The sequence below is a fragment of the Trachemys scripta genome, chromosome 7 (assembly GCF_013100865.1).
Source record: "Trachemys scripta elegans isolate TJP31775 chromosome 7, CAS_Tse_1.0, whole genome shotgun sequence".
Taxonomy (NCBI): domain Eukaryota; kingdom Metazoa; phylum Chordata; order Testudines; family Emydidae; genus Trachemys; species Trachemys scripta.
Window position 1 is genome coordinate 95963138 of NC_048304.1, and position 24973 is coordinate 95988110.

At 41.2% G+C, this 24973-nt stretch overlaps 1 protein-coding gene across 1 annotated transcript in view; it reads left to right on the top strand.

The window, feature by feature from the left end:
* Nucleotides 1-24973, top strand: part of CC2D2B (coiled-coil and C2 domain containing 2B) — a 96904-nt gene that overhangs the window by 45843 nt on the left and 26088 nt on the right. Inside the window, 6 exon segments of the mRNA XM_034776860.1 lie at nucleotides 1450-1542; nucleotides 2914-3008; nucleotides 6004-6174; nucleotides 11584-11683; nucleotides 16925-17034; nucleotides 21778-21924. Coding sequence (XP_034632751.1) covers nucleotides 1450-1542; nucleotides 2914-3008; nucleotides 6004-6174; nucleotides 11584-11683; nucleotides 16925-17034; nucleotides 21778-21924 — 716 coding nt within the window.

Sequence of the window (24973 nt, forward strand, 5' to 3'; positions counted from 1 at the left end):
GGTCTTTTGTCCCCTCTAGCTCTTTCTGATACCAAACAAGTTCTAGGCAGTGTTGGTAATTCTCCTTTAATACAACTGCCCTGGCTGGGATGATTTAGGTGGGGTTGGTCCTGCTTTGAGCAGGGGTTTGGACCTCCCGAGGTCTCTTCCAACCATAATCTTCTATGATTCTATGAACTGCCTGTTTTGTCCTGTGGTCCTTCTTTGATCATCAGTATTCTCTCTAGGATGCATGGGTAAGTATGCATAACATAGATAGAATGCAACATGTAGTAAAGACAGTGGCCACAGAATGGGAACTTTGGAATAGCATTTCCAGTGCTCCCACAAGTATGGTTAATATCAGGAAGTGCTGGCATTGTTTGCTGATGATATTCAGCTGTTTATATGTTTTGACATCTTTAATGACTTCTCTGTGTTTAGCCTCTCTGCATGCTTTCACAAAGTAATCTTGTGGCTTCATCTTCATTTTCTTCAGCTAAATATCTCAGGAAATACAGCCGGAGGAAAATCCTGCAGCACCACTCCATCTCCTCTGTCTTCCTTCTTGACTCAGACATTCCATTTGCCTCCTTTTCTCTTATTCTGTCATCATCCCTGACTCTAAACTCTTCTCCTTCTCCTAGGGTGGCAGTTTTATCTAGCACACACTCCACAACATGGACTATGTGTGCCACCATCACTATTGCAGATTCACCTTGGCTGAAACTCCTCCATGCTTTCATCTTCTCTCATCTTGATTGGCTATGGCCTCCCCAAGTTCCAGTTCTCCAAACTGCAAAATACTTTGGCTCATTTTCTCACACATACAGAGAATCATGTTTTCCTCTCAAATTTCCCCACTGGCTCCCTAGTTCATGGCAGTATTCATTTCAGAAATGCTCTACTTATTTTTTGAAACCTTCCATAGACTGTCTCCAACTACCACCAGCTTTTTCTTTGTCTTTTCACACAACCTCACAACTGGTGGTTCAATCACTTTTTCTTTTCCTACTTCTCTTCCTTTGCCCTCTGCTCAGTTGGCATCAGTTTTTTGCTTGGTGTTGTCACACAGTCTCACTACTTTCAGTTCCAACACATTTTCCCCTGTCGTTCCTGTTTTCATAAAACTGCTTTTCTGTATTTCTGCACTTCTTTGACTCTCCTTTTGTTTTCAGCTCATGTATGGGGAAACACATATTTCTCCTCTTGCCTATACATTTTAAGTTCCCTTTCCCACTGTTGTTATTAGTTACAGTTTTGTAAATGTTTAACTTTGTGAAGTGTTTAGGGATACACTTTGAGAGAATCCAGCAAAGATGTCATATTCTGGAACTTCTGTTAATTTCATCATAGTTTTTAAAAAGTGGAACATAATATAGGTTGTTTAAATGCCTCTCTTCGTTTTCTTTAAAAAGTTTTGTAAAGATCAGTGTATGATCCAGGAAAATTACCTAATTCTATATTCAGGAATATGAAAGCCAGTTAGAGAAGGATATATCAATGACAGATGTGGATCCTATTACTGCTCAAAGGATTAGGTCTGCCAACTTTATAAGGAAGGTATGACAAATATTGACATGACTGTATTGGCTATGAGAAAAATGACTTTTTCTTTTCAGAATCTGTAATGTGAAAGTAATACTTATTACAATGCTGGATTGAAATGTACTAGAAAATGAATAGCAGTAGAATGTGCAGCAGCAGTCCAAACTTCTTCACTAATGAACCTAAAACCTTTTCTGAAGAGATGACTTCTGGAGCTGAGTCTCTGTACCCAGACAATCCTTGGCTTCCAGACTTTAAATAAGGGAGTCATTTGTGATTGAGTTTTTGGTGAGCTGGACACCTGTCCTCAATTGGACTGAGATCACCAATTAATTTTGTATAGAATACTGAATAGCTATCAGATGGTGATGGCTTCTGGTTCCTACCAGCCAGCACTGGAATTCAGCTGATGATCTAGAGGTGAGGGGCACCATGTTCCATTACCAATGTCTGTCACTGCACTGTATGCATTAGCAGAGTGGCAATGACTAGGGCCCAGACCAAGGGCTCACATCTGTAAGATGCTGAGTAATTCCTGTGGCGTGTTGAGTCCTCTTAACTCTTATTGAAGTAATAGCACCTCAGCATCTTCAGAAGTAGAATTTAAGAAATTGATATTTTAGTAAATTACTCCGTTGCTGCCATACACAAAGTCCAGTAGTGGTGAACAAATGTAAGTAATGGAGGCAGGGATACACTAGAGAAGGTGGAGGGGGCTTTGAATCTTTTTCTTCTGAGCTGGTTGTAACGGGAGTTTGTTTCATGACACTCTTGACTAAGAAGATTAGGGTCAAGGATTTCTCCTCGGTTGCCCCCAGGGGACTTTATCAGTGTGCAGCCAAATTACTCAACCTGAGTGTGGGGAGAAGTTTTCTGCCCATTAGAATCATCATGTACGTTAATTCGGTGGGTGAAATTTTGTGCTGCAGATCTAAGAGGTACAGCACAAATCTCTCAACATAGGTTGTGGGAGGAAAGTGGCTTAATGCCATCTTTGCAGATTCCAGTCTGCTGCAGGGGCCAAAATGATCGCCAGCATAACTAAGGCAGCCTGGGGAAGTTGTCTAAGTTGTCGTGACCTCTTCAGGCTGCCACATGGTTTGCAGCATAAGGCAGAACAGTAATAGAGGTATCTGTGATGTCTACACTACCTCACTTTCCCTTCCATCTAATCTGTGACCTATTTGCTGGGGCTTGCAGTAGTGGACTTGCAAAGCAGTGTAAGCTGCTTTGAAGAATTCTGAACTCGGGGATCCTCCCCTGGCCAGATCCAGGGCACTGTAGCATGAAAGTGCCATAGTGGAGAATTCCTGCCTATATATTTACAAATGTGAATTTTCATTTTAGAGATGTTAAATTCATTAAAAACTCAATTATTTTTTGCAGATGAGAAAACTAATTTTAAAGCGACTTGTCAAAGTTAAGCACAAATTTAATTTAATGGATATTGTGAGCGATTATGAAGAAATTATATCTATGAGGTATAATTAAAAACTAAACTTTGAATTAATGAATGTATCAAAAGATTATGAATGTATGCAAATGCATTACTTTATTAATGTAATATTTTACTTGGCACCTTTGTAATACTATATATTTTCAAATTGGTATATGAGAATTTAGCCACATGACTCTCACTGAGTTTAATGGATGTGAGTTGGCTAAAAGCTAAAAAGAACATTTTAGGTGATAGTCATTTTAAAAGTGATTCTTTAACAGTTCGCAGTATGAACTTTTGGAGGGAATAGGTAGAAAAATAGAAAGAATGTTTTAATTGATAATTTTTTAAATGTATGGTTCTATTCTGAAAATGTTCTAGTTTTAGTATTGCATAAACTTGCTAATCTTGCTTCTGTGCAGGACTTGCTTGGGGAATATCAGGTTACCAGGTTTCATTTTTGGTCTCTATATCCTTTTTGGTATATATCCTCAGGAGTTACTGTGTTAGGAATGCAGAATTGGTTCTCAAATGGAACCTAAACTTCAGAAAGTTTGCTTCTTTTGGAAAAAACAGGAATCCGTAACCAGGAATCCATCATATTTTTCAGGAATAGTTCCTATCATCTTTATCTTCTAAATTACATTTACATGAAAAGTGTCAAAAAGAATACTATATAAATTGTAAATATTAAAAGTGGAAATCAAATTTAAAAAGCAAAACAAAACTTGATGAGATTAAATGAATTCTCTTTGCAGTTCCTTATTCATGAATCTCTCAAGCAACATTTCAGAAGGGAGTCAGAATTATCAGCATGGGAAATTATCTTGATTCTGACCTCTTCTCTCAGTCTAAGACATTTTAGCTGCTGCTCTCTTCCTGAAAATACCAGAGGCAGTTCAGACTTGTGCTCAAGACCCTGGGACTTGGCATACCCCTTCTACTCTTTTGTTAGATTCTCTGCCTGTGGCGGTACAAACAGCAGCTGTTCAGTGCTCCCACATTATCCACTGCAATCTTAGCATTTAAAGTAGATTTTGCAGCAACAGTGAGTCAGGCCCTCCCCATTTTCTCCATTTCTTTAGGCTGAAATTTTAGAGGCTTTATTCTCCAAATGAGACCACCTGCTGAGCTCTTCTCAGTTTCTCACTCCTTGCATAATGACAGTGTGGGCCAAACAAGGAAAACCAGAGGCCAAGAGATGCTCTGTCTGTTATGAGACCCGTCAGGAGCAATAGAAGCAGGACTCTAGTATGATTGTTCACAACTAGCAGGTCTCGTTCTGCCAAGAAAAGAGCTCAGAGTTTGCATCATTAGTTGGGGCCTTTGCTTCCCACCATACCTAGGGGCAATGGGAAGGGAAGGTCAGTACTTTTCAGCTCCGAAGGTTCAGCAAACTGGATCATTCTCATCAATCAAGGACTCTTGGTGTGAAAAACTAGAACACTCCCAAGCCCAGTCCATCTCTGAGGGGGAGAGCTCCAGGGTCCTGTTCTAGGTTATTCTATAGTGGATCCTAGAACACTAAACTCAAGTCTAAATGCAGAAGTAATGCAGATTATTTTCTATGCAAGGAAGATCACCTAAACTGTATCAGGGTTACCCATGCAACAGTGACAACGAACAGATAAGTGGACTGGCTAAGCTGTCCGTGGATAGAATTTGGAACACTTCCCTGAACTAGGAATTGTTTGGGTGATATCAAGAGAGGTGTACCTAACTGCATTAAGATTAAACCAAAGGCAAGACTCTTCTAGACTTGGGAAGCGGATCAAAGATCACTGGAAATACACCTGGCTCACAGATATCAAAACCTGCTTCTCTATGCTTTCCTTTCTCTGCTGGCATGAAGTTAGAGTAATTCAGAAGATAATGGAAGGAAAACTTGTTATTTTTTATAACCAAAGACTATAATATTTTGACTTAATGGCGATATTTCAGAAGTCTCCACTCCATTTTCCCAGGTGGCATAATCTCCTATGACAGAGTCTACTCTTGCATCCCAATCCAGACTACCTAAGCATGACAGTTTGGCTGTTGAGTAACAAGTCTTAAATAAGATGGGGATACTTCTCCAAAGTTAATCTCCCATAGCTATTCTATCCCCTTGACTTATGCAAGGTTTTGGACAGAATTCTTATATTACTTTCAATATAGAAATGTGAGCACTAGGAAATCAGATGGTGCAGCTCTTCTGGATTTCTTACAGAATGACCTACGGATAGGCCTGACATCCACTGTGACATACCAGGTCTTTCAGTGTTAAGCAGTGTCGTGAACATAAGTGTATCCAAATCTCTGGTAGATCATCCAATGGTATCAAGGTTCTTTAACACAGCATTTCTACACAAACCAACACTGGCACCTATCTTCCTTATCTGGGATATGCTTATAGCGGTAGAAGCTTTCATAAATGATTCATTCATACTGATAGGTTCTAACTCTGGAAAACATAATCTTAATTCATTTTCTTCCACCCTATGCATCAGAATTTGAAAGCTTGCAAATCTCTGTAATTAGGTGGATTGAGTTTTGTATCACTGAAACATACTTAGCCTTGATTACAAAAGAGAACAGAATCTACTCAACACTTTCCACTGTAGCATTCTGGGTAGAAAGGGCATCAGGTACTTTAAAGGAAATCTGTAAAGCTGTCAGCTGCTCATCAATCAACACTTTTTTTAAAGCACTACAAGCTTTACCTTCATTCTGTTGCAGAAATCTCCTTTTGGCAGGAGGATGTTCCAAACAGTGGTCCCAAAATGGATCAATATTACTGATTTTAGGGAAGGGTGAAAATTCTTCCTTTGTCCTACATATCTGACTATAGGGGGCTTGTATTGCACATTTCACTGTAGTTTCTAAATGTTTCCCAGGTGAATTAGATTTGCATGGTAAGGTCTGTAGTGGACTTTGTGGAGCCTTCGGGTTGAGGACAATCATAGAAAGGTAACAAATTTTCCATTTTCTTAAATCATGTATAATAAAGGAAGATGTTTATATATAAAGCTGATTAAAACATTTTCAACTCTATCTAGCCATTTGAGGAATGCAGTTTTTAAGATAGGTGAACGCAGAAGACATTTAAAGCCGCAAAGAAAAGAAAGAAAAAAAGTTCCAGCGCAGACAGTTTCTGATGGAGATGTTAAGATTCTTATCAGAGTATTGAGAGCTTATAACATTCCTACAAGAAATCCATCAGTTACTAGGTAGGAAACCATAGAAACAGAAGTTAGGGATGGTAAAAACCTATTAGGTAATTTGGTACATCCTCCACGTAGTTCAGGATTGTTCCCTAATTAATCTTTTCTAGAGTTTTGTCTAATTTAGTTTCTACCATTTCCCTTCTAAGAGTATTCGCATAGTTTTATAGATCTCACTTAAAAGAATAAAAAGTGTAACTGACCAAAAGTGCAGATTATAGGAGTTTGTTAGTTATTCAACTCCAATGAAATCTGTATTTTATCTGTAAGGAACAGTATACTGTAGATAGTTCTGTTATGTGTTAAATGCTGCTTATATTGACATGGAATTGTTTCAGCTAACCAGAATACAGCGCTACTGTATAGTTATTGCTGCATAAATATACAGATTTTTTCCCCAGAAATGCAATTTTCTGCACTATGATCAGGAACATAGGAATTGACATAGCAGGTCAGACCATATGCTTTGGTAGATGTGTAAAACCACCTTAGGATCAGCAATAACTTGCCCAGAAAAGTTCTCCAGGATTGGGTCAGAATACTGTGGCATTTGCATGGCAGTCTCCCAAGTCCTGCTCTCAACCCATGTATAGATGTCCAATCCGGCAGAGGACTTTATGCAAGGAAGAATTCCACAAAGCAGCACTCTTTCCTTTTGCACTCCCAGATGGTGATCTGGTGGAGTGCTCTACCTTCTACTCACAGGATGGAAAGTATGATGAGACTTCTTGTAACTGATTGATTGGTATTTGATATGTTCAGCTCTTTTCTGGATACTGCTTAGCTGGGATTGAACTAACCGTCTGCATCAAAGTATGAGCTATCAGATATAGTACAGAAAGGAAAAAAAGGAAGTTAACTAGGCTGGGACATCGTATGGTATCTGACAGAAAATGTTATTAATTAGAGACTATCATTTGTTAGCCAGTTTTACTGATTAAGTTGCTCATAATGTAACTTTTGACCCATATGCACTTTCTGGTAGTAATAGTTTGTTTAATATTTTGCCTCTAAAATGAAGATCAATTTGTAAGTCTCATAGAATTTAGTATTTTTTCATGACTGCAACTGAATGACTGCATCAGCTATTTTTTTTACAAGTATAGACTATGTTGTCTTCCCCCACTTAATATTTTCCTTTGCTGTTTTATGTAATTATTCATTTAAGTTTTAGAAATATTCTTCTAGTAAGACTGGAAAATTAAGTGAAGCTTGCACTGAAAAGGATAGTATTTGCAAGTTGGAACTAAATTTAAAAACATCATATACGTTTTATAATACAGCAAACAAAAACAGTTGCTATTTACATTGGATGAGCACAATTTTCTTTCTAGCTACCACAAATATTAATCTAAATAGACATATTTTAACACACCAAGCCTGGTTTAAGAGCTACTGCATCATGAGAAACATTTTCATTAAGGCTAACATACTGTGAAGGCATAAAGTAGGAAATGAAAGGATTTACAGAAAAATGTATTCAAAGTGATACATTACATGTCATTGGCATAGTTTTGACAAACATTCTATCATTTAAAAACTTGTTTAAAATATTAGTACTTTATTATTTGGATAAAGTAGGAGAAGCTCATGACTTTCAATACTTGTACTGTAGACTCAATTCATGAAGACATTGACTCTTTATTATACTTTATGGCTGAGCAAAGCAAGGTCTAACATTCCATGTGATGGCATTTCTGTTTGTATCTCTAAGGCATAAAGAAAAGAAATTAGAAGGTGGATGGAATGTGGGGGACACAAAGCCCTGGGCCTGAGGGGGGAAATGGGGGACAATGGTATGGGGGCCATCGGAGCCAGACATGGGGTGGGGAAGAATGAGGGGGGACACAAAGCCCCTGCCATGGTAAAGAAGGGGAAAATATGGGGAAGGAGAAATGAAGCAGTAGAGTGAAACCCTGGCATTTTGGAGATGGGGAGAATGGGGTCATACAGAACACCTGGCAGGGGGAAGAATGGGGACCCTGAAGGGGAGAATGGTGTTGAGAGGAGAGATGAGGGAGCACACAGACCCCCCTGGCATGGGGAGAGAACAAGGGGCAAAGGTGGGAGGAGGGAAATGGGATGTTGGGAGCATACAGAGACCCTTGAATGTGGGGAAAATGGGGGCACACAGAATGTCTGGCAGGGGAAAGAATGGGAACCCTGATTTGGGGGGAAGGCAAGAATTGGGTGGAGAGGGGAAAATGAAGGGAGCACACAGCCCCTGGCATGGGGAGAGAATGAGGGACAATGGGGGACAGTGGGGCCACATACAGGCCCTAGAATGTGGCAGAGAGAGGAAGAGGAGGACACACTGAGCCCCTGGCAGAGAAGGAAGAACAGGGGACCCTTGTATGGGAACATGGGCACACTGAGCCTCTGGTATGTGGGGGAGGAGGGAATTGGGGGGCACAATGAGCCCCTAGCATGTAGCAGTGAGGGGATATGTAGAGACTGGGGCATGAGGGAGGAGAGTGTTGGAGGCAGGTTGCATGGAGTCCTTGAAATAGGGACGGGAAGGTGGCTCACAGGGAACTTGTTGGAGCTGCGAGGGAAATGGAGGAATGAAAGGAGGACCTGGTGTGTGCAATGTGCTCGGCCTACAAAAGTAACAAAGTGTGCAATCCTTTCATTTATTTGGAGTTCAGCTGCATAGTGAAAGACTAATTCAGTGTATAAACATGTAGGAACGGTTTGTGAGAGTACAGATGTCTAGCATAATGGTTGCCAAATCCAATCAAATTCTTGTGCAGTTCTGAGCTCTTGTTTATCTGAAACAAAGAAAAAGTAAATGCCTTGAGAGAGTATGCATCTAAGAATGTGTGCCTCATTCCAAACTTGCTATGCAAATAATTAGCATTACAAAACAACAGTCTATAACTTTCATGCAATTGGACATTGTTTGCAATAATGGATAGGCTGATTCCTTCACAGAATGCAAATCATATTTAGCAACAATAATTAACTTAGAGATGGTTTATTCATTATTGCATCCATGGTATATTACAATACCCCAAATGTAAAGAAAAAATTCACTGTGGTTCTGAGATTAGTGTGAAAATAAAACAAAACTACAACATGAAAGAGACTCAGCAATAGTTTAACGCACCCAAATATAATTTATAAAAATTTCAGTCAAAGAGAAGTGAGAGTCCATCTAGGAGCTAAAATGTGGAAATTGTGTCCCTGAGAGAGAGAGCCTCACCAGCTGCTCATAAATGCAGAATCAAAAGCTGGCAAGTGTTGGGAGGGGACATTCAGATTGGGCCTTTGGGCTGAAGTTTATTTTGCCTAAAAACTGCATGAAGTTTAACATGTTATCAAAGGACTTTATAATTAATAGAAATGGAATATCATAGTCTTAGGGATAACTATGTTTCTGTGGAAGCTGAGCTGGCTGGAGAAGCAGACCAACAGGGGTGCCATTTAAGGAGGGTGGAGAGGCACTCTTCCCTCCCCCCGAGTTTCAAACCACATTATAATTTTACCAACAGGCATGGTGCTGGGGGTGCTTGTGGAAACTATAGCCACCCCAAAATTGCCTTTGCTCTCCTGTATCCACCTCTCCCAGAACTGGGTCCCCAGCCCACAGCAGCTGCTCTCTGGCAGCCCAGCTTCCACCACCCTTCCCACACTCCCCCAACAGACACTCTCCCTCTCTCTCACACTCATTCTCTCTCTCATACTTCCCAAAGAAGTCTCCCCTTCTTTGGGATGCTGATCCACGGCTGGTGCGGCATGGGGGGACCTCGCCTGATGCAAGAGGTGGCTATGCCCTAATGGGTCTCTGCTGGGGTTGGGGGACAGGTAGCCTGTCTATGCTGATGCCTCTGGCTCAGGAGTGGGAGCTGTGGCTGCTGCTGTACTGAACAAGCTCATCTTAGAGACAGGCGCAGACATACTCAGGCACACACACAGTCTCTTCCTTTCTGTCACTCACACACATACACACACACACACACACACACAGTCCCCCAGAACACACACACACACACACACAGTCTCCCCCCACACACTCTCTCTAACACACAATATTATTATTCTTGTTGTTACTTCTTGCTACTTCCTGTCAAAATGTGCAGTGCACATATATTCTCTGTAATTTTATTCTTTCAAAGTTTAAGGATTGTAGTACTGTTATTTTAGTTTTTTTGTCTGGGGTCTGTGCATTTAATAATTTTATTTCTCTTTTATGCTTAAAATTAATTGTTTGAGTAGTGAGTTCTAAAATGCCTAATCTGTCCTGGCTGGAGTAATTATCATTATTACTTTTATTACCATATTGTACTTTGTCAGTATTTATTTAAAGTGGTACAATCAAATAATAGTATCCTTCTAGAATGTAAATTTAGTTTGTACTCACCTTAGCAGTGCCCATTTAAAATCAATTAGCTAAACACATAACTATAGACACCATGCAGATGGTCACTTATTTTCAAATTGTATTTTTTAATTATATCTGTAAAATAACTTAAAATTTGTACAAAAACAAATGTGGTTCCAAGTCTGATTCTAATAGTAATGATAGAGTCAGATGTTAGTGAGTCATGTCCATGATTGTGATTGGTCAACATAAAATGCCAAAAGAATTAGAAAAATTAAATCCCGTTCTTAATAAAAGAGAAAAAATTGCGTATGTTAAAATTAAGTAAATGTGGTTTTAGAATGAAAAACTAGACACTAAAATGGAATAGATAATGGCAGTAACAGAGTGTGTCTGTTAGAGAAAGTAAGCAGATTTTATTTATTTTTATTTATCTCTAAAGATAGTGTATCAAAGTATCAAACTTGTGTTTCTTGTATCTGTGTTAAGGCTCCAAAATTGATACCGCAAGGCTTGGGATTGTGAATACCTTGCTGTATTATCTCCTGGTTGTCCTAAATTTACATATAAATGTAAAATATGGCTTTAATTGGTGTTGTATATATATTTTTCTTTTTTAAAATAGGAAGTAGATACAGTGCTCCTGTAAGCTAATTTCTAAGTTATTTGCAAAAAAAAACCCTAGAATTTTCAGGTGTCTAAGTAGCCCCTGGAATCATGGTTAAAGTTACCCTTCTGCCCCCAAAAGCTGAAATGGCATTCCTGCAGACCAGGCACACCAGTACCATGGCAGCGCCAGGAGGCATAATGTGTCCAAATTGAAATGACTTCAGTGAGATTTGGACTGGAACAATGGAGTGGCTGCATGATCAGGCCCATAAAGCTTTAGACATTTCTTCATTTTAGGGATTTATGTTTTGATTTGTATTACTGATTTTGTTAGATATTCTTTATAAGTATGTATATAATCTGTAAATAGTAACTAATTATCTGAGCATCTGTAAATAATGAACTAATACAAACAATTGCCATGTAGATTAAAAAGAAAAGCTGGCTGAAATGTGTATGTCATTCATGTTTTATATCTAAAGACCAGGTGTTCATTTGCCAGCATATGCAATTAATCAGCTGTCCCGGAGTAGACATCTACTATCAGGCAACTCATCATACACATCTGATCCTCTAAGTGAGGTAAATAACTTAAATTACTCAAACAAACAACTCTCCCCCCCCCAAAAAGAGTGAATCATTTTGTATTGTTTAAAAGTAGGGCTGTCGATTAATCGCAGTTAACTCATGTGATTAACTCAAAAAATTAATTGCGATTAAAAAAATTAATTGCGATTAATCACATTGTTAAACAGTAGAATATCAATTGAAATGTATTAAATATTTTGGATGTTCCTCTACTTTTTCAAATATATTAATTTCTATTGCTACACAGAATACTAACTGTACAGTGCTCCCTTTGTATTATTATTTTTTATTACAAATATTTGCACTGTAAAAATGATAAACAAAAGAAATTGTATTTTTCAATTAACCTCATACAAGTACTTTAGTGCAATCTCTTTATCATGAAAGTGTAACTAACAAATGTAGATTTTTTGTTACATAACTGCACTCAAAACCAAAACAATGTAAAACTTTAGAACCTACAAGTCCGCTCAGTCCTACTTCTTGTTCAGCCAATCGCTAAGACAAACAAGTTTGTTTACATTTATGGGAGATACTGCTGCCTGCTTCTTATATACAATGTCACCTGAAAGTCAGAATAGGTGTTCGCATAGGACTTTTGTAGCTGGCATTGCAAGATATCTACGTGCCAGATATGCTAAACATTCGTATGCCCCTTCATGCTTCGGCAACCATTCCAGACAATATGCTTCCATGCTGAGGATGCTCATTAAAAAATAATGCATTAATTAAATTTGTGACTGAACTCCTTGGGGGAGAATTGTATATCTCCTGTCCTGTTTTACCCACATTCTGCCATATGTTTCATGTTATAGCAGTCTCAGATGATGACCCAGCACATGTTTGTTTTAAGAACACTTTCACAGCAGATTCGACAAAACGCAAAGAAGGTACCAATGTGAGATTTCTAAAGATAGCTACAGCACTCAACCTAAGGTTTAAGAATCTGAAGTGCTGTCCAAAATCTTAGAGGAACAAGGTGTAGAGGATGCTTTCAGAAGTTTTAAAAGAGCAACACTCAGATGTGGAAACTACAGAACACGAACCACCAAAAAAAGAAAATGAACCTTCTGCTGGTGGCATCTGACTCAGAGGATGAAAATGAACAAGCGTCGGTCGGCTCTGCTTTGGATCGTTATCGAGCAGATATCTTGCACCACCAGCTACAACAGTGCCATGCGAATACCTGTTCTCACTTTCAGGTGACATTGTAAACCAGAACCAGACAGCATTATCTTCTGCAAATTGTAACCAAACTTGTTTGTCTGAGCAATTGGCTGAAGTAGGACTGAGTGGACTTGTAGGCTCTAAAGTTTTACATTTTATTTTTGAATGCAGTTATTTTTTTGTACATAATTCTAAATTTGTAAATTCAACTTTTACAACTTTGAAAGAGATTGAATTACAGTACTTGTATTAGGTAAACTGAAAAATACTATTTTTTGTTTTTTTTACAGTGCAAATATTTGTAATCACAAATAAATATAAAGTGAGCACTGTACACTTTGTATTCTGTATTGTAATTGAAATCAATATATTTGAAAATGTAGAAAACATCCAAAAATATTTAAAGAAATGGTATTCTGTTATTGTTTAACAGCGCTATTAATCTCAATTAATTTTTTTAATCATTTGACAGCCCTATTTAAAAGGAATGACAAAGGCTTCAAACAATATTTTGACAATGGATAAGAGGGCAAAGTTTTACTTTCTTTTTTGTAACCGTATCTGCTGTGTCAATACTTATTTAAATGGTCCCTCACCAATATATTGATTTGGGACAAAATTCCCCTTGACATTTAAGAATTTGTTCTTATTCGTTAAAAAGATCTCCAATCCTTTGTTCTGTTACAGCCTGTTTTTGCTTCAGCACCTCTGGTATTTTGAGGGATTTCAGTTTCATTATTATAGTTAAATATGTATTTTTATGGTAACTTCTCAAAATGCGTATTTTCTGATTTTGGACAGCAGTGGTTTCCAACCTTTTCAGCCTGAGAACTGAATATTATTTCAAAAAGGTCAAGGGCCACAATCAACATTTTTGGGCTCTCTGTTCTGTTCCGCTCAGTCTAAAGGGAGCCAGAACCACCTGCAGGTCCCATGCTGGGGATTTCCCCAACAAGGGGTTAGTCCAGGGATCGGCAATCCTCGGCCCATGCGGCTTCCTGCAGCCCCTATTGGCCTGGAACAGCGAACCGCAGCCAGTGGGCGCTGCAATCGGCCGAACCTGCAGATGCTGCAGGTAAACAAACCGTCCCAGCCCACGTGGATTTCCCTGATGGACCGTGAGCCAAAGGTTGCCGATCCCTGGGTTAGTCCCAGTGGGCATAGAGAAATCATAGATAGCTTCTGTGTCTCCTTTCCCACAGCCCCTGTCACAGGAGCATTTCAAGGTTAGGAAGGAGTATGCTGGGGTTGGGAGGAAGAGTGATCAGAGTGCACTGTGGTCTGGTTATTGCTTGGGAGGGCCTGTTGGTACCATAATTACCTGACCTGCTCTAATCAATGCTGAGACAAAGCAAAGAATTAGAGTGTGATAACTGGTTGCTGGTTCTCAAATTCTCTTTCTTTCCTTTTTTTCTGGGCTGCCCTTGACGGCTGTGTATGGAAAGGAGAGCCATCCTTTACTAAGTGCTCCCCTAGTCTCAGGCAGTGCCAGTTGAATTCCTATCCTGCCCTCCCTGGGGCTCCGATAGTCCAGTAGGAAAGCAGGCAAATGGCATAGCCAGAATTACTCTTTCTTCCTCCTATGATGCAGCAGGTGGCCACCAGGGGAACTATTATGCAACTGCCCCAGGGAAGGGATAGTGCTCCAAGTGCCCCTTACTGTCTCCCTATTGTAATGGGGTCAATTAAAAAACTGCAGTTTAAAAGTTTTAAGACACAGCTCAGAGAACACATTTCCTATTAAGAATGAAATACATATTTTCTTCTTAACACTCACCATTCAGGGCCACAGTCTAGAGCCTCCAGAGCCACAGGCTGGACTCCACTGGTGTATAATGATGACTCTAAATTTAAATTGATATTAATAAAAAACTAATTTTCAGAAATCTTAGAAGACAATGAAAATTAAACTGTATTTGGGAGACTTTCAGTCTTGTAGAACCTAATAACCTGTAAGTGTTAATATATCATAAGAGTTGGAATCATATCTTAATATAAATTCTAGAGATAAGGATCATCTTTAATGAGGGTATTGTTATATGTACTGAGCAACTGTTATCTAAATATAAATAGCTTTTGACCGGATGTATCATTTATCAGTCACAAATGTACTGAGTAAATAAGTTGGTTAATTTCCATGTGTTATTCACCAGGGAGCTGGACTTTAATGAATAAAATTTTCTTAGTTGCTACTTGCTTGCAGGTAGGGCAGGGGCGGGGAAACTTTTTGGCCGGAGGGCCGCATCAGGTTTTGGAAATGGTATGGCGGGCCGGTTAGGGGAGGCTGTGCCTACCCAAACAGCCAGGCGTGGCCCGGCCCCTCCCTCCCCCCCCCCCCCCCCCCCCCCGCTGGCCCCGCTCTGGGACTCCTGACCCATCCACCCCACCCCACCCCGCTCCCTGTCCCCTGACCGCCCCCGGTACCACCACCCCTGAATGCCTCCCGCCTCCCCATCCAACTCCCCCTCCTTCCCGACTGCCCCCGGGGCCCCTGCACCAATTTAACTCCCTGTTCCCTGCCCTCTAACCGCCCTGATCTCTATCCACACCCCCGACCCCTGACTACCATCCTGAACTCCCCTGCCCTCTATCCAACCCCCCTGCTCCCTGCCCCCTTACTGAGCTGCCTGGAGCACCGGTGGCTGCTGGCGCTACAGCCACGCCGTCCGGCTGGAGCCAGCCACTCCACAATGCACAAATTGAATATGGGGCACAAATTGAATATGAGCGAACAATGTGATGGAATTGTGAAAAAGGCTAATATTGCTCTGGGGTGTATTAACAGAAGTATTGTATGTAAGACACGGGAAGTAATGGTCTGTCTACTTGGCCCTGGTGAGCCCTCAACTGGAGTGCTGTGTCCAGGTCTGGGTGCCACACTTTATGAAAGATTGCATGAATTGGAGAGAATCCAGAGAGCAACAAAAATGATCAAATTCTCCTAATATCAAAATATTAAAAATTCCACAAAATTCTGCACATTTTATTTATCAAAATAACATTATATAATCACACCAGTTTCAATTATTTTGGTAATTTATTTCAAAATACCTGTCAGCAAGTTTGTTTGTAACAATACAGACACACAACAAATTCCCCCAGGAGTAGAGAGTTAAAGAAATCCCTATGACAACCCAGTTCCTGCTTCTCTGTTGTTGTTCCCCCCCCAAACCCAGCCATGCCCACCCCCATGCCCAGACACTCACTCCCCCCTCCCCTCCCCAAGCCCAGCTTCAGGACCCCCCACCCCTCTCCGGCCCAGACACTCTCAAACCCTACTCTCCTAGAGCCCAGGGATCCAGAGGGAGAAACAGCCTGATGCTGGGTCGCGAGCTTACCGGAGTTTCCTCCATGCCGCTGCGTCCTTCCTTCAGGGTGTGCAGGGAACTGCACCTTCTGGGAACCCTCCAGTTTTCTTCCCCTTCCCGCAGCCTTGTCTTCCATTTGTGAGCTGGGCTCTGCTGGGTCCAGCGGCCCCTAGTGGGAGCCAACATTTCTACAGGCCATTTATGTAGGGAAAAAAGGAAATTCTGTGTGTACAACATTAATTTCTGCAAAATTCTGAATTGCGCAGTGGCACAGAATTCCCCCAGGAGTATAAAAGGTGTAGAAAACCTGACCTTTATCAAAACTGGGCATGCTTAGTCTTGAGAAAAGAAGACTCAGGGGGGATCTAATAACAGTCTGCAAATATGTTCAGAGCTGTTACAAAGAGGATGGTGATTAATTGTTCTTCACGTCCACTGAAGGTAGGACAAGAAGTAATCGTCTTAATCTGCAGCAAGGAAGATTTAGGTTAGATATTAGGGAAAACTTTATAAGAGTAGTTAAGTTCTGGAATAGGTTGCCAAAGGAGGTTGTGGAATCCCTGTCATTGGAGGTTTTTAAGAACAGGTTAGACAAACATCTGTCAGGGATAGTCTAGGGGTTTACTTGGTCCTGCCTCAGCACGGGGGGCTGGACTTGATGACCTCTTGAGGTCCCTACATTTTTATTATTCTATAAGATGATGTGGAAATAAAACAAAGCAGTGCAAATCTAATAAAGTATATGATTTTTGTGTTTTAGGTGACTGTGCATCCTTTTGTAGAAGTTTCTTTCCAGCACACAGTTTATCAAACTAGCACTGCAGATGGATCTCATCCATGCTGGAATGAAGAACTTCAAGTGGATTTTATGTAAGTTGGCCAAATACTTCTCCATGAAAAATGTACAAGAAAATAAAAGTATTTGAATGCTCTAGTGAAGGAGTCAAAGTTTCCCATGGTTAGGTGGTTATATTTTGTTTCAAAAGTATTTTAAAGTTTTTCATTTAGCCTGCTGAACTCATCTGCCTTTCTGTATCTGTGTATAAGAACTGGAGATGAAGTAGGAGGATTGAATGATTTAGGGCAATGGTTTTCAACCTTATTTCATTTGCGGCCCCTTAAAAAATGTAGAATGGAGGTGTGGACCCCTTTGGAAATCTTAGAAATAGTCTGCAGACCTCCAGGGGTACCCAGTCCACAGATTGAAAACTACTGGTTTAGGGTAATGGTTCTCAATCTTTTCCATACCATGACCCTGTATTTCAACAGAAAAAAGTTTCAGGACTTCCCTTCCATGTAGTCATAAAGAAAAGGAGGTTGGCTGTAACCCTCTTGCACATATTCATGACCCTGAGGCTAAGAACTGATGGTTTAAGACATTAGGAATGGGATACATTGTTTTTTTCATCTCTGGGCCATCTTTTTAAACCAGCCAAGTCAGTAGTGACTAAAAGTTATAACTATCCAATAGCCACTTGTAGTCCGTTTGTTCATTGGCATCTTCACTGACTATAACGGACTACAAAAATGCACAAACCAAGTAAAAGAAGTAACGAAGAAGATAGGTTTGAGATACAATGCAAAGAAATGTCAGGCTGGCGGGAGGTTACTAGTGGAGTTCCTCAGGGATCAGTTTTGGGACCAATCTTATTTAATCTTTTTATTACTGACCTTGGCACAAAAAGTGGGAGTGTGCTAATAAAGTTTGTGGATGACACAAAGCTGGAAGGTATTGCCAATACAGAGAAGGACCGGGATATGATACAGGAAGATCTGGATGACCTTGTAAACTGGAGTAATAGTAGTAGGATGAAATTTAATAGTGAAAAGTGCAAGGTCATGCATTTAGGGAATAATAACAAGAATTTTTGTTATAAGTTGGGGACTCATCAGTTAGAAGTAACATAGGAGGAGAAGGACCTTGGAGTATTGGTTGATCACAGGATGACCATGAGCCACCGATGTGATATGGCCGTGAAAAAAGCGAATGCATCTTGGGATGCATTAGGCAAGGTATTTTCAGTAGAGATAAGGAGGTGTTAGTACCATTATACAAGGCACTGGTGAGACCTCATCTGGAATACTGTGTGCAGTTATGGTTTCCCATGTTTAAGAAGGATGAATTAAAACTGGAACAGGTACAGAGAAGGGCTACAAATGTACATTTGTAGCCCTTCTCTGTACCTGTTCCAGTTTGTACCTGTCAAAGATGATCCAACGAATGGAAAACCTGTCTTATGAAAGGAGACTCAAAGAGCTCGGCTTGTTTAGCCTTGTGACGGGTTGGATCACAGAAACCCCCTTGGGAGCTGCCACCCGATGTGCAAAGACTACCCCTGCTTCTGCTTTCCCTGCCAGCTCAGGACTCCAGCACCCTGTCTTGCTGAGCCAGACACTCCCATCTGGCTCCAGACACAGACCCAGGGTCTGAATCACTTGTCCCAAAGCTGCAAGTTTACCTGAAAACAGCTCGCAGTAGCGTGCTTGTCTTTAGCACTCAGATGCCCAACTCCCAATGGGGTCTAAACCCAGATAAATCTGTTTTACCCTGCATAAAGCTTATGCAGGGCAAACTCATAAATTGTTCGCCCTCTATAACACTGATAGAGAGATATGCACAGTTGTTTGCTCCCCCAGGTATTAATACATACTCTGAGTAAATTACTAAATAAAAAGTGATTTTATTAAATACAGACAGTAGGATTTAAGTGGTTCAAAGTAGTAACAGACAGAACAAAGTAAGTCACCAAGCAAAATAAAATAAAATGCGCAAATCTATGCCTAATCAAACTAAATACAGATAATCTCACCCTCAGAGATGCTTCAGTAAGTTTTTCTCAGACTGGACATCTTCCAGGCCTGGGCACAATCCTTTCCCCTGGTACAGCTCTTGTTGCAGCTCAGGTGGTAGCTAGGGGATTCTTCATGATGGCTCCTCTCCCTCTCTGTTCTCTTCCCCCCCCCCCCTTTATATATCTTTTGCATAAGGCGGGAACTCTTTGTCTCTCTGGGTTTCCACCCCCCCCTCACTGGAAAAGCACTAGGTTAAAGATGGATTCCAGTTCAGGTGACATGATCAAATGTCACTGCTAGACTTCATTACTCACTTGCCAGCACACACACATACAGGAAGACTCACAGGTAAATACAGCCATCTGCAGACAATGGGAGTCATCAAGATTCCAAACCATCATTAATGGTTCACACTTTACACAATTACAATAGGCCCTCAGAGTTACATTTTATATTTCTAGTTTTAGATACAAGAGTGGTACATTTATACAAATCAGATGATCATACTCAGTAGATTATAAGCTTTGTAATGATACCTTACAAGAGACCTTTTGCATGAAGCATATCCCAGTTACGTTACATTCACTTATTACCATATTTTCTCTAAAACTATCCCAGTTACATTATATTGACTTGATAATAAGTTTTTATAAAACCATATAGACTGCACAACGTCACAAGCCTAACCAAAAGAAGGCTGGGGGGAGATATGATTGCTCTATATAAATATATCAGAGGGAGGGAGAGGAATGATTTGAGCTCAGTACCAATGTGGACACAAGAACAAATGGATATAAACTGGCCATCAGGAAGTTTAGACTTGAAATTAGACAAAGGTTTCTAACCATCAGAGGAGTGAAGTTCTAGAACAGCCTTCCAAGGGGAGCAGTGGAGGCAAAAGACATATCTGGCTTCAAGACTAAGCTTGATAAGTTTATGGAAGGGATGGTATGATAGGATAGCCTAATTTTGGCAATTAATTGGTCTTTGACTATTAGTGGTAAATATGCCCAATGGCCTGTGATGGGAAGTTAGATGGGGTAGGATCTGAGTTACTACAGAGAATTCTTTACTGGGTGTCTGGCTCGTGAGTCTTGCCCACATGCTCAGGGTTTAGCTGATTGCCATATTTGGGGCTGAGAAGGAATTTTCCTCCAGGGCAGATTGGTAGAGGCCCTGCGGGGTTTTCGCCTTCTTCTGCAGTGTGGGGCACGGGTCACTTTCTGGACGATTCTTTGCACCTTGAAGTCTTTAAATTTGAGGACTTCAATGATTTGAGGACTTCAATGGCTCAGACATAGGTTAGGGGTTTGTTGCGGGAGTGGGTGGGTGAGATTCTGTGGCCTGTGTTGTGCAGGAGGTCAGATTAGATGATCATAATGGTCCCTTCTGACCTTAAAGTCTATGACTGTATGACTCTATGGCTAAATGTAAAGTCGTGTTAATGGGGACTGTAGGGACAGAAATCAAAATTGAAGAAGAAAAACTGGAGAAGGTGGACAATCTTAAGTATCTTGGAAGTACCATCAGCCAAGATGTTACTAGTTCCGAGAAAATAAGAATCGGGAAGGCAAATGCTGCATTTGGAAGACTCAAAAACATCTGGCAACTCAAAAACATCTCCCTCAAGACAAAACTGAATGTGTAACAAGCAATTGTTATTGCTATCACAACATATAGCAGTGAGACATGGCAACTTACCAAGAAAGATGGATGCATTTCATCACAAAGGTCTGAGATGAATATTGGGAATAACATATAGAGATAGGAAGACAAATGAAGAAGTCAGAAAAATTACTGGACAAGGTACCCTCTCACAAATAATCTACAAAAGAAGACATCAGTGGCTGGGACATGTGCTGAGAATGGAAAAAGAATGCTTACCAAATACCGCCCTTGAATGGAAGCCAGAAAACACAAGAAGAAAGAGAGGAAGACTGCGAATAACATGGAAACAAACAGTTCTGAACTACATCAATCACCTCAACTTGAAATGGGAAGATTTGGAGAGAAGGGCAGTTAACAGGCAAGGATAGCAAATGTGGGTAGCCCAATGTGCAGCAAAGCGCAGGATGGACTGAGGTCTAAGTGGCCACTTAGTCTGTTTGAATTGAGTTGGAATAATAGCTCTCAAACCTCCCCTTCTCCTCCCAATTTAGGGCATATGTCAGGGGTAGGGTACGGGATGGAGTGGACCCAATATGAGGAATGTGGCTGGTATGATGTAGTTGCTCTGTTTTGTGCCAGTGTAACAACCAAAAAGACTGTTATAATCTGGCACCATTTTTAGAGCAACCCGGGAGCTGAGAACCAGAATTAGGAAGGTGTGCAAAGGCAGTTTAAAACCACCTGTTTCCCACTTGGAAGAATGGAGAATCTGCCTTTGTTCCTTTATATGAGCTTTTATTCAGTTGGTGTTCTGAAATATGTGAAAGAGTAGAAAATTTACAAAACATAGTTTAGTAAATATGAGATAGAAGTCAGTGGAAATACATCAGTTTACACCAAAATGAGGATCTGGCACAATTTATGTGACTAAACACCTATTGACACAGTAATTAGAAAAACAAAATATATTGGGTCAAATTCATCCTGGTGGGTAACTCCTTCAAAGTCAGTGGAGTTAAACTGGAGTGAAATTTGTCCTTTGTTTTTTAATGGCAAACATACCAATTTAGTTTTCCTTCTTTAAAAATGTTTATGGTTTTGTAATATTTGAAGTAAATTACTGCCAAAAGTGATTGTGTTTTTTTTTAAATGATAAAGCTCTCCGATATACAATATCTGATTAAAACTAAAAGATTCTGTTCTTAATTACAGATCACCAGGACATGATTATAGCTTTTCAGGACTGTCTAAAATAAAAGACAATATATATGTCAACATTTTTGATGAAGTTAGGGTGGAAAAACATGAGGTAAATTGTATAAAACACAATAACTGATCTTTTTATTACATTTTTTTGAAGTTTGAAAACTATAACCATGTACATACCTCAACTTCTTCTTTTCTTAATGAAAGAAGCTATATGTACTATTGTTTTCTAATTTTGAATAAATTCAGTTTTTACTTTAATTAAAAGAATACTAGAAATGTCACAGCCAACCACTGTTGCCATTTGGGCCAAATCCTGTGAGGCATTGTAGCGGGGTGGTTACCCGCTCCAGCCCTGACAGGGTTAAGGCCAGCCCTGGGAGAGGGCTGGGGCTGTAAGGAAAAGCCCAGGCGGCTTAGGAAAGCAGGCACAGCTGAGGCCACACCCCAAACAGAGCACAGCAGGTCCTTTTAAAAGGCTGCTAGCTTGGAGCTAGAGTAGCTCTCTCCGGTCTTGGAGGGAGCAGGGCCTGGCTGTTGGTAGCAAAGGTACTGGGAGTGAAGTAGGACTGGGGAAAGGCCAGAGGAGCAGGGGAGCTCCAGCCTGGTGACTCCCTAGGCTGCAGGGCCTGGTCCTACGCCCACCCCTGAGGTACTGGGTGGTAGAGGAAGGCAGCAGGTCCTACCCCCTTGCCTGTGATGACTGGCTCTTATACTGCAGTCTGCTCCAGGGAGCGGGGGCTCATGCTGACTAGCAGTAGCCACAAGCTGAGGCAAGGTGGGATTAGGGGGTTGGGGATCCCTGGGGAGGGGAGACCCTGAGAGTGAGGGGTTACTGCCAGGGGGCAGCACCCCAGATAGCGGGGCACCGGAGTCTGGGAGGGACATGGGGGGCCAAGCGGTAGCGGGACACCGGCCTGCAGAGGGCGCTCCAATGGCTGGAAAGCTAATTCCCTGAGACGACAAGCAGGAGGCACTGCAGGGGTGAGTCCACTTGCTTACAGGCATTTGTAAAGGCCTGTGGAATCTTGTTAATAGATTTTAAGGACAAGAGTCCATAATGATCATTTAAACTATAGCAAGTGTGGAAAATGTTTTTATTTTCTGGAAAGAAAGAAAAACATTTTGATGAAGAGTTGAAAACTGAACATTTTGATTCAGAAATGCCATTGTGATGCCTCATTGGGTTTGTAGTTCCGGTGCCTCAGCCCACCATTCTCTTTTATGGGCTGGCTCCTTGGCCAGACTACATCTCCCACAACTCATTGTGGGGCCCCTTGTTGAACTTTCATAGTGCATCATGGGAATCTCCATCTGTAATGCCTCATGGGAGATGTAGTCTGGCTGAAGAACCCAACCCTTAGAGGAGAATGGAGGCATGAAGCAGTTGAACTACAACTTCTATGAAGTACTATATCAGTGTTTCTAAATTAATTTTTTTCTCTTTTGGCAGAAATTTTTCTGTTTCTGGGTGTTTGGTTATTCAACAAAAAGTCAAAAATTTCCATGGAAAGCAGATGCTTGTGAGAAAAATATTGTTTAGTTGACAATAGTTTTTGATGAAAATTTTTTTGACTAGCCTTACTCTACGCTGACTACTTGCATAACAAAAATTATAACTTCTGTTTGAGCTAGAGTATATATTTTAGAAAGACATAACATTTTGTTTTAGTCATCAAGTGAAGGCGAATATCCCTCGTCCATTGGTAAGTTGTTCCAATGGTTAATTACTTCCACTGTTACATTTTTGCACCTTATTTCCAGGTGGAATTTCTCTGGCTTCATCTTCTAACCATTGGCTCTTGTTATACTTCTGTCTGCTAGCTTAAAGAGCCCACTAGTATCTTCTCTCTGTTTAGATCAGGGGTAGGCAACCTATGGCACACGTGCCGAAGTTGGCACGCATGCCATAGGTTGCCGATTTTTCAGTGGCACTCACACTACCGAGATCCTGGCCACCGGTCGGGGGGGTCTGCATTTTAATTTAATTTTAAATGAAGCTTCTTAAACATTTTAAAAACCTTATTTATTTTACATACTACAATAGTTTAGTTATATATTATAGACTTATAGAAAGAGACCTTCTAAAAATGTTAAAATGTATTACTGGCACGCGAAACCTTAAATTAGAGTGAATAAATGAAGACTCGGCACACCACTTCTGAAAGGTTGCCGACCCCTGGTTTATATACTTATAGGGTGTGATCAACTCATGATAAGGGTAAAGACAGTTAAATGGAGTTTACCACTTCTCATTTGGGTAATATGGAGTTTAGCTTGTTAGTTTATCCACTTCTTTTATTACATTACACCACTGAATCATGTCTTAACTTTCTCTGTAATAAGCTAAATAAATTGAACTTCTTAAGTCTCTCACTAGAAGGCATGTTTTTCTGACTTTGAATTATTCTTGTGGCTCTTTTCTGAACCTTCTCCAAGTCTCCTATATTACAAAATTATTTTTATGCAACACATACATTTTTCATCAACAGCTTAATGGTTATCACATATTGTTTTATTAAGACAAGACACATGCCGAAATTTATGATTCAATGACTACTATTTAAACTTTTACTCTAATGCAGTGGTCTCCAAAGTGGGGTGCGCAAGACGATCCCTTGGGGGGCGCGGGAGGAGGAGCACCACCGGAGTCGGGGGGGGGAGGGCGGCCGGAGGAGAGAGAGAGGGAGGAAGAGAGCGAGCAGGGAAGCTGCCCCCACCCTGGCAGGCAGGGCCACGCAGAACGCAGGGGCTTTAGGGGCTGTAGGGCCCTGGGCTAAGGGAGCCCCAGGACCCTGGCCTGCAGCTCTAAAGCCCCTATCAGAATGCGGCCCTGAGTCCTCCGGCCCGTGGAGGAGCAGGGGCAGCCGTGCAGCCAGCGGCCAGAGAGAAGCAGTGCTTTCCCCTTCAAAGCGCGCTTCTCTCCAGCCGCTGGCTGCACGGCTGCCTCTGCTCCTCCAGAGTCCTCCAACCCGTGCTCGCAGGGTCACATTCTGAAAGGGGCTTTAGAGCTGCAGGCCAGGGCCCGGGGCCCCCTTAGCCCAGGGCCCTGCAGCCCCTAAAGCCCCCGCATTCTGGGTGTCCCTGCCTGCCCAGAATCGCGGCCATGGGAGCGGTGCCGCGCTGCGCAGACCCACCTGCACACCCCCTGCACCAAACAGGAGCTGCCCCAGGTAAGTGCTCTGCACCTCCTGCCTGCCCC